At 35.1% G+C, this 16876-nt stretch overlaps 1 protein-coding gene and 1 long non-coding RNA gene across 5 annotated transcripts in view; one reads left to right on the forward strand and one right to left on the reverse strand.

Moving 5' to 3' along the window:
- Positions 1 to 16876, forward strand: part of LOC150096034 (uncharacterized) — a 98965-nt gene that overhangs the window by 39276 nt on the left and 42813 nt on the right. For all 3 annotated transcript variants that reach the window (XR_016549971.1, XR_016549970.1, XR_016549969.1), the window contains exon 2: positions 10167 to 10283. This is a non-coding gene — a long non-coding RNA (uncharacterized LOC150096034). The remainder of the gene's footprint in view (positions 1 to 10166; positions 10284 to 16876) is intronic.
- LOC150096035 (mitochondrial tRNA methylthiotransferase CDK5RAP1) overlaps positions 3659 to 16876 on the reverse strand; it is a 197459-nt gene continuing 184241 nt past the window's right edge. For both annotated transcript variants that reach the window (XM_090409462.1, XM_090409464.1), the window contains exons 11-12: positions 14842 to 14982; positions 3659 to 3852 (exon numbers count right to left, since the gene is read on the reverse strand). In XM_090409462.1, coding sequence (XP_090265588.1) covers positions 3763 to 3852; positions 14842 to 14982 — 231 coding nt within the window. In that variant the 3' untranslated portion in view covers positions 3659 to 3762. The remainder of the gene's footprint in view (positions 3853 to 14841; positions 14983 to 16876) is intronic.

A 16876-nucleotide genomic window follows, 5' to 3' on the forward strand; every position in this document is an offset into this window, starting at 1 on the left:
CCAATCTTCCTTCATAGGGATGGAATGTTTAATATAATTAAAAATGTACTACAGATAATTAGTGATTGTTTTAAAGATCCTTTCCTTCATATTTACTGACCTGTACCTTCATGCCATCTAATCCAGTGTGATTCTCTTCCTCTGGGATTTTGGTGCAGTTTAAAATTCATGTACCATAAAACTATTACAACTAATAGGTAGATCTTTTTTGGATTATTTTGTGTAAATTATTTGTAGTGAAATTTATCAATAATTATTCAGAAATTTTTCAAAGTAATTTTTATAAACCATAAGAGGTTTTTATTTTTTTTTGGTCATAGTTTTGGTATAATGACCACATAACATAAAGAATGTCAACAAGATATAATTTATTTAACTAGAAACTCCACTAGTTTTGAGAAATGATGGGCCCACTTCATCAGGAGCTTACTGATATTACAAAAAAAGGTTAAAAAAAAACACTAGAGGTTAACATAACTTCAGGCAATGAAAGAATACATCATCATCATCATCAATTTTGTGACATGTACCCACAAGAGACCACAACAAATTAGTCTATTACTTGTCTGCATTTCAATATTGTTGAATCTAACAGTACAGTCTTCTAGGACTACCTAGATCCACCTAGATCTTGGTCTTCCTCTGGATCTTTTTCCTGTCATCTTGACATGAAACACCTGTTTTGCTAACCTTTCCTCTCACATTCTATTTAAGTGACCATACCACCTTATGTTAGACCTATTCACACATTCTTGAATGCTAGCAATGTCAAGTTCCTTCATGACATTGTCATTTTTAATGTGATTCTTCCATGAAAGAACATAGTGGATTACGAATTAAACTAAACAATGAAACCTGTGAAGGTAGGAGAATTAGTTGGTACTACCACATTTTGTAACATAATGTGTGTCTCTCATAGATGATGTCTGTAGATGTTTGATCCTGATGAATTGAAGACCAAATCTTTTGCTGTACTAAACCTTGGTTTTTATTGCACTGAGTAGGGGTGTGTATCATTTCCAAAGCCTCCTTAAATTTCCTTACAAAACATTTCTGCTCAATATAAGTCATAGTTGTTTTTACCACACTATTGGATGGTTGACATTCATTGCATAAGTCTTTTCAACATCTCTGAAGTGCTCTTGTATGCAGATCTCTTTCTGCAATGTCCTATTTAGCCAACATATTAAATGCCACAAGAGCAGTAATCATGCAGATCCTGCAATCTTTCTCTACATTGTGGATGTAAGGAAAGATTGTAGCACCTATGAATTTTTGTTTGTTTGTTAGATGATATCTTTTTAAAATCTTGCTAATTGTCATGAGTCCATATCCAATAAGGGATGTGTGTGTGTGATAATGAAGTTTCTTTTTACTTTTGGTGGGAGGAAGCATGCAGGAATCTACCAATGTTGGTGGGCTTTGTGTACATTCAGAAATTGTCTTTTATCCTCAGAGAAGATCTCTAGGAGAATGTTATGGAAAGGTAACTTCTTGTAGTTTTCAAATTCAAGAGTGAATTTTATACTGAAATGTAGGCAATTAAGATAGTTTGTGAAATGTTCCAATTCTTCCTCTGAGCTTGATCAGATGATGAAAATAATGTCAACATAAAAACCAAATTTTTGGTGTTTTATGACATCCTTCTATGTCATAAAACTGGCTTTCTTTTCAAAAGATACCATAAAAAGTTAGCTAGCACTGAAGATGAGAGGGGAGAGCATTGTGAGATCTTGTTTTTGTTCCAAGTATGAATAGTGGAAAAAAAAGTTTTCTAAGCAGTGTCTGAACAGGACAATGGTATCTGGTGGAAAAAGTTCTCCAAAAAGATCCAAAGGTTCATGATCAAAAAAAATGATCAAAACTTAGAGAACATCAAAACTTACCAGGATGTCATGGCTCTATTATATCTTTTGTTCTTTCAGCGAAGTATAAACTATTTTTAATGAATGGTTTAATATGTGTTGCCATTAAACGAGAATGTTTTGTCAGATTGGAGGTGGGTGAAATCTTTAACATCTACAATGAGTCTCAAAGGTATAATCTGGTTTATAAATCTTAGGGGAACCAGAATTCTTGGAATTGAGGCAAGACATTTCTTTATTTCTTCCAGCCAGCCAGCTGACAAGCTTCTTTATCAAATCATCGGTCTTATTAACATGTGGGATCTGATGAATGAACCTGTCAGCTTGCAAAACTAGTAGTTTCTAGTTAAATAAAGTATAATTTGTTTATATTCTTTCTGTTATGTAGTCATTATACAAAAACTACAACAAATATCTCCAAAAATACAGAAACCTAAAACACATGTAACAGTTTAATAAAGTTTAATCCTTTATCCAAGTGTGAGCAAACAAAGTTCGCCCCTGAAAGTATCTTCAGGACAGGGGTAAGGTGGTACAACACTAGGGCACTCCTTGCAAAGGTGGAGCAAGCTACCAACACTCCTATCTCAGTATCTCCCATAATGCAAAACACATCTCCTTGCGGATATGTCTAATGTTATGCATTAAGGGAAGGGCCACTACCCAGACTGGTTTTGACCTTTCTTGAGGTCTCTTCAGTGGAAGCCAGGCCCAAGTGGAGATACCATGCATCACACTTGGATAAAGGATTAAACTTTATTATACTCTAACCAAGTGAAAAATAAACTTTCAACATGTAACAGTTTTTTTCATCTTTAGGAATTTTGACATTTTTGCCTTTAACTGGGGAGAAAAAGAAGTAATTTGACTTTATATGAAACTAACGCTTTCTACAAAATTGGGAGGAGTTATGAGGGGTAAAGTCAATGCTGTGGCTTTGTATGAGCTATGAATAGACCATGTGAGTAAATAATGAGATGGAACTACTAGTTTAATGCTGCAAAGTGCAAAAAAGGTCTTGAAATCTGACAGGCCAGGGATGGATGCACAGTATACAATTAATGAGAAAATTTTGAAGGCAATAGAGATCTGGGAGCAGTGGCAGACAGAGACTTCATGTTTAGGGGATCACACTGTTAAAATTGCAAATACATTATAGATGGATTATCGAAATGATGAGGAGGACTTTAACATGTAGAAGCAAAGAGGTTATGATTTCCTTGTATAAGGTCTTGATCAGACCATATAAGGACTACTGTGAACAGATCTGGTTACCTGGTTTTTCAAAGGGATGAGGATATTTTAGAGACAGAGAGTTCAGAGAAGAAGTTGATGTCAGATGCAAAATCTGAGATATAAAGACAGATTGATGGAATGAAATTTGCAGGGCCATGCAAACAGAAGGAGCAGAGGATATGATTGAGATATAAGTTGGTAAGGGATTGTTAGCTACATTAATGTGGAGATTTTTGGTAGAGGGATACAGGGTTGTCTCTGGAAGGTGTATAAGGAGGGGAAAGCAAGGAATGAGGAGCAGATCCTTTGAATAAAGAGTGTCTGGTGAGTGGAATGCATTGCCTGAGAGCATGCCAAGTATAGAAACTGTGAATGGCTTTAAGGCACAGTTTGATGATCTTTGATGAATGTGTTGACCTCCTGTGATGAGTCTTTTGACTCCTGACTCCTTGGAGGTCTAGCCTGGGTTCACCAGTTATACATCAGGATCTAACAGAAATAAGGATAGTGTAATTACCTAACAATGGAATTAAAAACAAACAAAATAGTATGCTAAATTAGTCAAGGTGAGAGAGTTTTATTTATTTTACATTTTTTTCTGTACAGCATGATTATACATATAAATAATATTTTAATATTTCATATTGACGATTTATTTTTGTTAGCAACTTCTATTTTCTGAAAAATATTCCTGCAGGGTTGTATGATATAATGGTATTCCTTTTAAAACCTGAGAACTGCAGTCTTGAACCTATAAAAATAAGAAAATAGTTACTTAAATATAAAGATAAAACAGGCTTCATTTCGGCAATATAAACATTAATTAAATTAAAGGGATATTAGATCCCACATTGTTTTAAAACCAAATGAGAAACTCAATGATTGGAATCAGAGAGTTTCATGCCGAATATAGTATAAAAAAACTATAAAAGTATCGGCAAATACTAGCGTGAGCTGAATGCAAGTAGTCCTAGAACGTAGTACAAACACGGGCAACTCGTTGCAAAGGTGGGGAAAGTTCTGATTGGTAATCTTGGGATTTTCCATAATGTAAAAACACATTTCCTAGGAAATGTATGCTGTTATTACATTATGGTAGGGAGGTCACTACCCAGACCAGTTTCAGCCTTTTTTGAGGTTTCATCAGTGAGTAGCTAGACCAAATTAATACCATAGGGTATAGTGAAAAGAACTTATATACTCTGCTATACGAGTTGTCCAAAAAGGTGCACCAATTAAGTTACTTAAATATAAACTTAATAGTAACTTAGTGGGTGCACCTTTTTGGACAACTCGTATAGCAGAGTATATAAGTTCTTTTCGCTATACCCTTTTTAACTCTATACCCCCCCTCCCGTATTTACGGACTCCCAAAAATACATAAAGAAAATGTGCCATTACGTCCTATAGTGGATGGCATTGATTTCCCCCACATACAAATTAGCTAAACATTTGGCCAAAGAGCTCACACACTATACTGGCAACACACCATCACACATAAAAAACTCAACCCATTTCAAAGCCAGCATAGAAAACCTTACACTCCAACAAACTGACATAATGGTCAGCTTTGATGTGTCCTCTTTATATACAAATGTCCCACTCAAGGAAACTTTAGAGCTAATCCAAGCTAAATTTTCTCCCGATATATCAGCCTTATTTCAGTTCACAATGAACTCAGGCTATTTCGTTTGGCAGGGAAAATTCTACAAACAAATAGAGGGGACAGCCATGGGTTCACCACTCTCCCCACCCTTGGCCAATTTCTTTATGGAGACCTTTGAAGAAAAAGCCTTAGCCTCTGCCTCACAAAAACCAACCATATGGCTTCGCTACGTTGATGATGTGTTCGCTATTTGGCCACATGGCTCTGAAACACTTTTCTCTTTCTTAACACACTTAAACAACCAACACCCCAGAATCAAATTCACTCTGGAAAAAGAGGAAAACAACAGCCTCCCTTTCCTAGACACACTAGTCAACCGCCAGCCTAATGGATCCTTGGTTTTCTCAGTTTACAGAAAACCCACCCATACAGGCAGATACATCACCAACACCCCCCCCCCCTCACAACAATATGGAGTAGTGAAAGCACTATACAACAGGGCTAAACTAATCTGTTCAAATGACTTGGCCCTAAACACTGAATTAAATCACATCCTCAACACTTTCTCAGTCAATGGCTACCCCCTCAAAAAAATCCAAAAAATATTAGAACCTACAAACCACAGATCCCTTCCCCCCCACAACAAGGATTACTCTAAATCCGTCACCATTCCGTACATCCGAGGCACCTCGGAAAAGATTACCAAAATCTTAAAAAAACATGACCTGACCTCCTGTTACAAACCTTACAGAAATTTGGCATCCCTTATCCACTCCACTAAAGACCAACCACTTCCCCTAGACCTACCTGGTGTTTACCAGGTCCCTTGCAGTTGTAAACTGTCTTACTTTGGCCAAACAGGCAGGACAGCAAATATCAGAATTTCGGAACATAAGGACTACATCCGTTTTCACCAGTACAGCCACTCTGGTCTTGCAGACTATGCTCTAGAAACATGCCACAGCATACGGTGGAAGAAAGCTACAGTAATACACCGTAGCAAATTCAAATTTGAAAGACTTTTCATGAAATCAGCCTCAGCCCTAAAAAACATGCCAAACCTCAACAAATTTGGTTGCATGAGACTGCCCCAAATTTGGGAGACATACATCAGAAGGCCTTCAGCCCAACAGCCAAGAATATCTACATAGCCCGCCATGGGGCACCATCGGTACTTTTAGGAGAAACAATAGCTTCTTCCTCATTTACTGTGCGTAGTGCCTGCATGCACATGTCTTTATTTTAAGTCCCTGTGAAGATAGCAACGTAATGTTGCCGAAATATTGAAAATATTTATTAAAGTTTAATTTAATTTATATCCTTAACTACGTTGTTCTATTCCTTCTACTGGCAACACACCATCACACATAAAAAACTCAACCCATTTCAAAGCCAGCATAGAAAACCTTACACTCCAACAAACTGACATAATGGTCAGCTTTGATGTGTCCTCTTTATATACAAATGTCCCACTCAAGGAAACTTTAGAGCTAATCCAAGCTAAATTTTCTCCCGATATATCAGCCTTATTTCAGTTCACAATGAACTCAGGCTATTTCGTTTGGCAGGGAAAATTCTACAAACAAATAGAGGGGACAGCCATGGGTTCACCACTCTCCCCACCCTTGGCCAATTTCTTTATGGAGACCTTTGAAGAAAAAGCCTTAGCCTCTGCCTCACAAAAACCAACCATATGGCTTCGCTACGTTGATGATGTGTTCGCTATTTGGCCACATGGCTCTGAAACACTTTTCTCTTTCTTAACACACTTAAACAACCAACACCCCAGAATCAAATTCACTCTGGAAAAAGAGGAAAACAACAGCCTCCCTTTCCTAGACACACTAGTCAACCGCCAGCCTAATGGATCCTTGGTTTTCTCAGTTTACAGAAAACCCACCCATACAGGCAGATACATCACCAACACCCCCCCCCCCTCACAACAATATGGAGTAGTGAAAGCACTATACAACAGGGCTAAACTAATCTGTTCAAATGACTTGGCCCTAAACACTGAATTAAATCACATCCTCAACACTTTCTCAGTCAATGGCTACCCCCTCAAAAAAATCCAAAAAATATTAGAACCTACAAACCACAGATCCCTTCCCCCCCACAACAAGGATTACTCTAAATCCGTCACCATTCCGTACATCCGAGGCACCTCGGAAAAGATTACCAAAATCTTAAAAAAACATGACCTGACCTCCTGTTACAAACCTTACAGAAATTTGGCATCCCTTATCCACTCCACTAAAGACCAACCACTTCCCCTAGACCTACCTGGTGTTTACCAGGTCCCTTGCAGTTGTAAACTGTCTTACTTTGGCCAAACAGGCAGGACAGCAAATATCAGAATTTTGGAACACAAGGACTACATCCGTTTTCACAAATACAGTCATTCTGGGCTTGCGGACCATGCTCTGCATACATGCCACAGAATACGGTGGAAGAAAGCTACAGTGATACACCGTGGCAAATTTGAAAGACTCTTTATGGAATCAGCCTCAGCCCTAAAAAATTCTCCAAACCTCAACAAATTTGGTTGTATGCGACTGCCCCAAATTTGGGAAGGCCTACATCTGCAGACCTTCAGCCCAATGGCCAATAACACCTACTTAGCCCGCTAGAGGGCACCATCAGGACTGTTAGGAGAACAATAGCTTCATCTCTTCATTCCCAGTTTCTGTGTTGTAGTGCCTATGTGCACATAACTTTTTTGTAAGTTCCTTTAGAAAATGGCAATGTGACGTTGCCGAAATATCGGAAAATATTTATTAAAGTTTAATTTAATTTATATCCTTAACTACGTTGTTCTATTCCTTAAGTGTTTTAATAATGCATAACCAACATATAAGCCTGTCTACGAGAAGCTATACCCTTTGGTATTAATTTGGTCTAGCTACTCACTGATGAAGCCTCAAAAAAGGCTGAAACCGGTCTGGGTAGTAACCTCCCTACCATAATGTAATAACAGCACACATTTCCTAGGAAATGTGTTTTTACATTATGGAAAATACCAAGATTAGTGATGAGAACTTTCCCTACCTTTGCAACGAGTTGCCCATGTTTGAACTACGTTCTAGGACTACTTGCATTCAGCTCACGCTAGTATTCGCCGATACTTTTATAGTTTTTTTATACTATATTCGACATGAAACTCTCTGATTCCAATTCTTGAGTTTCTTATTCGGTTTTAAAACAAAGTGGGATCTAATGTCCCCTTAATTTAATTAAAGAAAATAGTTTATTATTATCAAAATATAGCAGTTCCATAATTTAGACATTTGGAATCCATATGCATTCAGCTTGCATTCAGCTCACGCTAGTATTTGCCGATACTTTTACAGTTTTTTTATACTATATTCGGCATAAAACTCTCTGATTCCAATCCTTGAGTTTCTTATTTGGTTTTAAAACAATGTGGGATCTAATGTCCCCTTCATTAAAGAAAATAGTTTATTATTATCAAAATATAGCAGTCCCATAATTTAGACATTTGTAATCCATACACGAAAAATGAGAATCAGAAATTAGTGAGATGAATACCATTAACATTAAAAGCTACCAGGTTCTCTCATTTTTTGCGATTTGGATACAGGTTAAATAATGTAAGATGATAACTTTCAAATGCAATGAATGTTTGAAAGTGTCAAGCAACACTACCAGAATAAGAGCAGACATGCAAGGTAAGGGAAGGATAAAAATTATACCTATTTCACTTACATCAATACTTTATATTTGAGCAAAACTGTCAGCCAAGTTTCTTAGTCATCTTAGCATTTTCAGAAGATGAAAATCTTCTTGCAATAACATGCAATTTCTTGAGCATTTTCAGAAAATGCTCAATAAATTGCATGATGTACATGTTTCAATGCTGGAGGCAACTCTATCAGAAGTACCATCAGAATCTAATAGGAATAAAGGCAGCATAATTATGTATGTAATCCCCTCTTACAAACTATATGGAAATTGATAACATGACTAACTTCCCAAATTGAGAAAGTTTAAGACAGTCATTTCTATATAAGTTTGACCAGTGCAACAAAGCTTCACAGCTTTATCTGTACAGTGATTCTCAGTAAATGGAAGAAATGTTATGCTAGGCAGGATTAATTTGTCAGAATCTAAGTATGCTGATCTTCCTTAAGCAGGCAATTGCTGAATTCCCTCTCTGACTGTAGTATGAGAAAATTTCTATTTTTGTGAGTGAGCACTTTCATCACTTCACTTACTTGGAAAAAAGATTTAATGATGTTAAAACATCGTTGCAATGTAATTGGTCTTACAAGGGTTTTATAAGAGTTTTCCTCCTGAAAAACAAGCTAAGCTACCTGTGAATACACAAATTTACCAGACATAACTGATTATGGACACATGGCTAATCATCTTAACTAGTTATGATTTAATTCAAAGGTTGCTGACCTAGTTATGATCTAGGTCAGCAACCTTTTTAATATGAAGAGTGCAATATAAAATTTGAAAATTACGGAGGGCTCATGACACAGGCATTTTTTCTCTCATTTCAGGCTTAGTGATTCTATGATTAGTTGTTTTTAAGAAAAAATGAGATTTCAAATTTTAACATTCTTTTATTTAACTCGCTTTTACAACATATTTTTGTCATATATGAATGAATATAAAATACCATAAAAAATAAAATAATAAATGAATACAAAAATATAAATTCAATAGGATTTAAATAGAAACCTGCCTATTTTTTATAATCGAGCATATAGTTTGAAGTACCTGCTCTTAAACAATTATCTAAATGTGAGTCTGTAAGTTGAGATCAATATTTTGATTTCAAATATGTCATATTTGAAAACAGGGTCTCACAGTTGTATGTAGTTGCACAATGTGAATACATTTTTAGTGAGCTTTTTTTCAGAATAGGAAAAGTATTTCTATCTACGAACTTCCAGAACATTTTCTCATCATGATGAGCTTTTAAAATTATGTTGTTTTGTAAATTAATTATTTTCATTTCCAAGTCTTCTGCATTATGTAGCTTGAAGTAATTGGAAATTTTAGCAGGTATATCATCTTCGGCAACATTAAACAGATCTAGGAAAAATTTAACAACAGGTTCTAAAGTCGCAAAATCTAGAAAGCGGGAAGAAAACTCATCTAATGGTGTGGCTATGATTTTTATATATAATGTAGTGCTAAATGTTTCATTATTCAAACTTTCGTTGATATGTTTGACATTTGGAAAATGTGACAACGAATTTTTCATCAGATGCGATTTCAATAGTTCCAGCTTACACTTGAAAGCAATGACTGCACTAATGATTTCAGCAATATGGGAATTTTTCCCTCTTTTTTTGTAATTGTAGATTTAAATCATTAAACTTTGCCATAACTAATTCTGTTAGAAATCCAAGATCTATTAACTAATTTTATTTTCTAATTCTTCGTAAAAATTGCCTCGATATAATAAATTCTTTTATTTGCAGCAAAAGAATAAATTGCTGAAGTATTTTACCTCTGCTCAATAACCTCACTTCAGTATGTAATAGTAGGTCATCATTTTCAGTGTTTTCATCTTTCAAAAGTAATTTAAATAACCTGCGGTGAGTTGCTTTTGATTTCATTGAATTAATAATTTTAGTTACAATTGACATTACATGTTTAAAATTGACAGTTTTAGCGTATAACATTTCCTGATGAATAAGACAATGATATGCAATAAATTTAGAAAATAAAGGGTCCTGTCTCCACAAGCCAATAAATTCACAAGTTAATTTGTGAATTGTTAATTTTTTGTAGAGTACAAAATCTTTAAAAATGAAAAATATATCCTCTCTTCTAGTGTGCCCCTTCAATGGAAGAATTTTAAGAAATTATTCTTTTGTAGAAAAATCATCAAATACCATTTTCACTAAAATTGCTAATTGTGATGTATCTGTTATTGTCTATCGATTCATCCAGCTGTAGCAAAAAGAAAACACATTTTTCCATATCATTTGCTAATTCTGTTTCTAAATAAACTGCAATTGATTCAATTCTTCTAGTTACAGTTCTTGCTGATAACTGCAACGTATTTATAGCCGAAAACTATTTCGGTTTTATTTTTGAAATCTTCAAAAAGTGAATCTGCAACTTCTACATAGCTTCTTTAATTAAATCTCCATCTGTAAACAGCTTTTTCTTCTTAGCTAGCAAATGCAAAATTTTAAAAGATGAGACTGTTGCTGCTTTTGATTGTTGCAACAGTTTAGTAAAAAAACTTTGCAGTAATGGATGATTTCAAAGATAAAATCTTTTTTTTTTTTCTTATTTCGGATTTCACTGGATAGTCAAAATTAAAATTGGCATAAATTACTTAAATAAAAGAGCCAATAGGCTTCACTTTGGCAATGTAACATCACTGAAGTGAAGCCTACTGGCTCTTTTATTTAAGTAATTTATGGGTGCACCTTTTTTGACAACTCGTTTAGCAAAGTATATAAGTTCTTTTCGCTATAACCTCAGTATTACCTGGTCTACCTACTCACTGATGAGACCTCAATAAGGGTCGAAACCGGTCTGGGTAGTGACCTTCCACCATAATGTATAACATCATACATCTCCTAGGAGATGTGTTTTACATTATGGATAATACTAAGAATAGTGATCAGAACTTTACCCACCTTTGCAACAAGTTGCCCTAGTGTTGGACTATGTGCTTTAGCTTACGCTACAATCCACCAAAATTTTTATAGTTTACTATATTCGGCACGAAACTCTTTGATTCCGATCTTTGAGTTTCTTATTCAGCTTTGAAATAATGCTGGCATGAATGGTTTTGAAATGATTTTCTATATAACTTTTTTTTAGAAATAGCCACACTATTATTGCATAATATACATTTACCATTAAGATTGATAAAGCAATACTCTTCTTCCCAATCACCATTAAAATAGTATGTTTTTTCCCTTTCACATTTATCCATTATAAAGGGTTTAAAATATCTTTGTAAGCAAAGTATTTTATATTTGAACTGATAGTGGGAGTGATTCAACAATCACACACTAAAAAACAAAGGGTTCTAACAATGTTCAGAAGTGGTGTGAAGGGTAGTGAGAGCGGTCGCATCAATAACTAGATAACGTCAACAACTCAAACTACTTATGATCAGTGGTCTCTCATCTTAATAGGCACAAATAAAACAGTTTACAATAATTTCTCTGAGGATGCACTAAAAATTAAATGCGGGTGCGATCTCCTCATCAGGATCAGGAGTTGGCACTGCATTGCCAACTCCTGATCTAATTCCATGTTAATAAGCATTACAGGAATAGATCTGTAGAAAACAAACCTTTTTTCTTACATGTGATGCTATGCTCTGTTAGTATGGGTAAAACGCAATAATAAAAGACTGGAAAATAGCCCCTAACATGTTTACCAAAAAAAAGAAGAAACTACTGGTAGATCAATGCAGATAAACAATTACCACAGATGGTTAAAGAACTATTAGAAACAGAAATATCACATAATTAGAATAATTCAAAAGATTTAAGCAATGAAGAGAGATGGAGTTCAGTGGTGTCTGCAGTAACATGAGAATAAGAAATCTTGAAGGCACTGATATCAGCAGGAATAATATATTGGAAACTGCAACAAAAAAGAAATTGGTGTATACAAGCACTATAACAGATACTATGAGAGTCCAATACAATCAACTGTTTCATTAATCATTTCTAATCTACATTTCTCTTCTATTTGTCAAATCACTTATGTGATAAGCTCTTGGTCTTTCTGGTCTTTTCTTGCTTTCTGCTTCAAACAGCTCTTTTCCTAATCTTTCATCTCTCATTCCATTTAAGCGTTTCCATCTTAGATAAGCTATGTTTACATCTTCTTAAATATTAATTAATGCTGTCAAGTTTTTTTTTTTATATTATGTTTATTTTTAATAAGGCTCTGCCATTCATGCCATCTGGTCATACCCTTAATTTTTCTCAGCACTAAAATTATAGCAGATTAATCATTCAAACACTAACTTATACTGTTAATGAATTATTTTAAAATTAATGTTAATATTATTAATAGAAGTTCATCAGCTACCATCAGCAAGCAAAAGTTAATAATGAATGCCTCACTGCTGTTACCAAATAATTTTTTTATGATAAACGAGTGTATTACTGTACAACATTTAACAAACCCAGTAAAATAATTAAACACCACTGAAATAATTACAAATATCTCTAGTAAGTACCATTTAATCAACAAACTTTCTTAATTTTCTAAGCATATATCATCTCTAATTGGAAATGTTTTAAGCACATTTTAACAGCCAATGCCCAAGGATCTGTTTCAACACTGAAAAGAAAATGACCAGACTCTTACTAGACTACCAAGCAGCTGCTTATGCTTTTCCATCTACAGGAAACTTACCCAGACAGCTAGGGACATCCATCATCTATCACCCTCAGTAGTATATAGTATTATGAAAACCTTAGTATCTAGAGCTAGAACCATCTGCTCTGACCATACTAGCCTCTTTGCTGAAATCAATCGCATATGGGACACTTTTTTAGCCAATAGCTTTCCTGTTTACTAAATCAAAGAACCTTCCATCCATTTCCCAAAGTCAACTGTCCCCTAGAACCCACATCAGAAAAAAAATCTATTGCCATACCTTACATCCAGGGCATCTCAGAAAAAATTTCCTGCATTCTTAAAAGATACAACATACAGACTTCCTTTAAATATACCAAAAATTAGCTACCTTTATTGTAGACACTCTAGATCAGGGATTCCCAACCCTATGCCCGCGGGCACCATGGCGCCTGTCGACCAATTTGTGTGTGCCCGCCGCTGTTCAACCGTGTGCCATATAGTTTGAAATAATCACGCAACAATTTGTGGCATGCTATATGATGCATGCGTTAATGACATGTGATGAGTATTAAACACATACAATGTAAAATAGATGCGCATTCGAAGTTGTTCATTCCAGTTTAAGAACTGGAATATCATCATATTCTCCTAATTATGAAGCACTGGCCAATGAAATGCAATGCCAAAGATCACACTAACTTACATATATATATTTAAATTTTTATATAATGTAAACTTTTAAATAATAAAACATTTGATTATAATGTAAACTTTGTATGTATTCATTTAACAAACGAATTCAAAAAATTTGCTTGAAAAAATGGACGGTGCCCGTTGCCTTACCGGTATTTTAGAATGTGCTCTAGGAAACAAAAAGGTTGGGAACCCCTGCTCTAGATGATTGAGAGAGAGAGAGAGAGAGAGAGAGCGGGTCTTTTGGTGAACAATAAGGATAAGAATATTGTTTAACACGTAAGAACAGCCAACGTCCAAATGAACACCCCCATTATTTGTACTGCAGTCATTATGGAATGACAGCTTAGCCACTAACATGACTGGATCAAATGGGAGAGGACAGGGAGGTGGGCCTCCATATTATACTGAAGCTGACATAAATCTGAGAAGCTGTTCCTAGAATCTGTCACAACAGTACAACATTCTGCAAATTTACATAAGGTTGCCTACGTTACCGAAAATCTGAGAGACAATCATCTTGAGACTTTCAATGGACTCCAAGCAGGATCTTATCACTACACTCATAGTGTGTGTGTGTCAGAGGATCTTTAGGATCTCATCTTTTTTATGCTCAGTCTTTGCATGACTTCCTGCTGACATGCTTGCATACACTGGTACAGGATAAGAATTTATGCCTGCAAAGGGTTCCTTGATGACAAAGGAAAAATATTGATATAATAATTTAATAAATAAATAATGGTAGTTAAATATTATCTCTAGGTGTGTGTTTTATCCTGTAAACAACATGAATGGATATGCAATAATCTACTCTATACTATAAAATGATAAGCTGAAATTGGAAACGGATGTAGGCTGTAACGTTTTTGTCAAGTTATTTGAAACGTTTTGAAACTCAGGGGCTACCCTGAGTGTTGAGTCTTCAAAATTCGAGTCATCAGAATTCAAGGAGAACCGGCCTACCAGTCCGGAACACGGGGGGTTGGGTGCCGTAGGCGTCAGGGAGCGGAGCCCCCTGGTAACAACATAAAGTACAAATTACAATATATCAAGCTTTTAATTTTTTCATAGGTTATGGATAATTTTCATAATTTAGGATAAGTTATTAATTACCTTTATAACTACATAATCTCCTGGAGATATGTGTTTCCTATCTTGAGAGCCTGAATTTTCTGGTATGGAAATTTTTGGGAATATTACTTTAGTATTACTGTCATTTCTTCCTGCAAGATAATCTTCGGAGCGCCTGCTAGACTACAGAGAGAACACAAAGCATCTTTAAAAACATTTTTCAATCAAAAATATATATAAGCCAATGATAATTTTAAAAGATAGACAGAAAAACATGTACACACTGTTGTGTCAAAATTTACAGTAAGCAACAATACTTTCTACAAGAATATTATGCTTATTTTGGTAAAATATCTGTTCATTAAAATGGAATAGTCACATAAAGAATGATACTAGAATGTCATATTAGAAAATTATGCAGTAAATTAATTTAGCAAACATGGCCATTTGGATGGCAACTATAGGAAAAATTATTGATCCAAGAGCTATAACTAGATAAGTTTAATTTTAATGTATCACAAGGTTTTGTAGATTTAAGTTGAAATTCATTTTGTATGACAGCTGGAGTGATATGCAATGACTGGATGACTTTTAGGTTGTTTGTTAGATTAATTTGTTTGTATTCTTTATTCATTATGATTATTTTTATTTTTTTATGTGACTCCCTTCCATGAAAGGTTGTAATATTGTATTTTTATGACCACAAAAATACAATTCTACACTGGGCAATAAAATTCGTCTATCACAAGAAAATCACAAACATTCATGTCCATGGTAGGATTGGAACCCACAACCTGCTAGTTGGAGAGTAAATATAATCTAACCACTCATCGAAGCAAGCCAGATCTAAAGCAAAATGCCTGTTAGAATGAAGTCACTGCATTGGTGAACAAAATAAAACAAATAATGTGAATGGTGTGGATTTTCTAAAATAGTGTTATGATAATATATTGAATAATATATTGCTATGGGGGTGCGAAAGACATGCATGTGGAGAGGATAAACAAGAGAAGTGTGCGAATAGAGTATGCAGGATGTGTAAGGTCTCAATATGCAAGAGTCTCAAACTCAAACGTAGCAAAGGGCCAGCCAATTAGATGTATATTCAGATGCAGGCTGTATTCAATATTATTCTGTGAACCAAAACATAAACTAAAAAAAGAAAGGCTCTAACAAAGGCCCTTTCATTACCGAGCCTTTATGACTTACGTACACAGTTGCCCCACCATTTACATTTATACTGATTTACACTCATGCGTAGACCTACACCTTTTACGGTGTAGGCATTCGAAAGCGAATCCTACAGAATAGGTTGGTTACTCCTTATTCCTGGAGGTATCCTATGTCTATAGAAGCATGTGTTCATGGGGCTGGTTCGTCTGCTTGCGGGAGGAAAAACCCCAGATAAACTGGGGAGAAAAACCCTGCTGTCCACTACCAAAACCGGCTAACTTGGCTATGTCTGAGAAAGATCCTAAGCTCCTCACATTAGCGATGGGAATCGAATGCAGGACACTTCTTTCCAAGGCATATGGTTGCGGATTGCATAACCACTCGGCTAACCGCGTGGCTTTAAATTTATAACCTTTTTTATTTTTAAATTTTAAAAATATGACAAGTTTAGAAAATATAAGTTCAATTACATTTTATTCATACTTTGAGAAAATTACTTAAATGCATAATTTTGACTTACACAAATAAAGATTTTTATCTATGAGTCCTTTTTTTTAATTTGATTTTGATCCTGAAACCTGACATCTTTTCCTCTACTAACATGTCAATATCTGCTTTTTTGTTTTGTGTTGCAATATGAAGTACTGCATTTAATCTATTTTAAATGTAGTACCCAGCTTGTAATCTTTGTATTCCAAAATGCATAACTTTACACTTTTCCACATTAAAATGACATCCATTATGTTTTACCCATACTTAGACCACTGCTGTTTAATTTATTCATTAACAATATAGGGAAGGATCTAAGAGGAACGGTTCATTTGTTCGCTGATGATGCAAAGTTGGGTAGGGCAATAGTGAATGCAGATGATGTCAAAATCTTGCAGGATGATTTGGATAGATT

The sequence above is a fragment of the Typopeltis vanoorti genome, chromosome 19 (assembly GCF_054136105.1).
Source record: "Typopeltis vanoorti isolate ZY-2024b chromosome 19, IOZ_Tvanoo_1.0, whole genome shotgun sequence".
Lineage (NCBI taxonomy): Eukaryota > Metazoa > Arthropoda > Arachnida > Uropygi > Thelyphonidae > Typopeltis > Typopeltis vanoorti.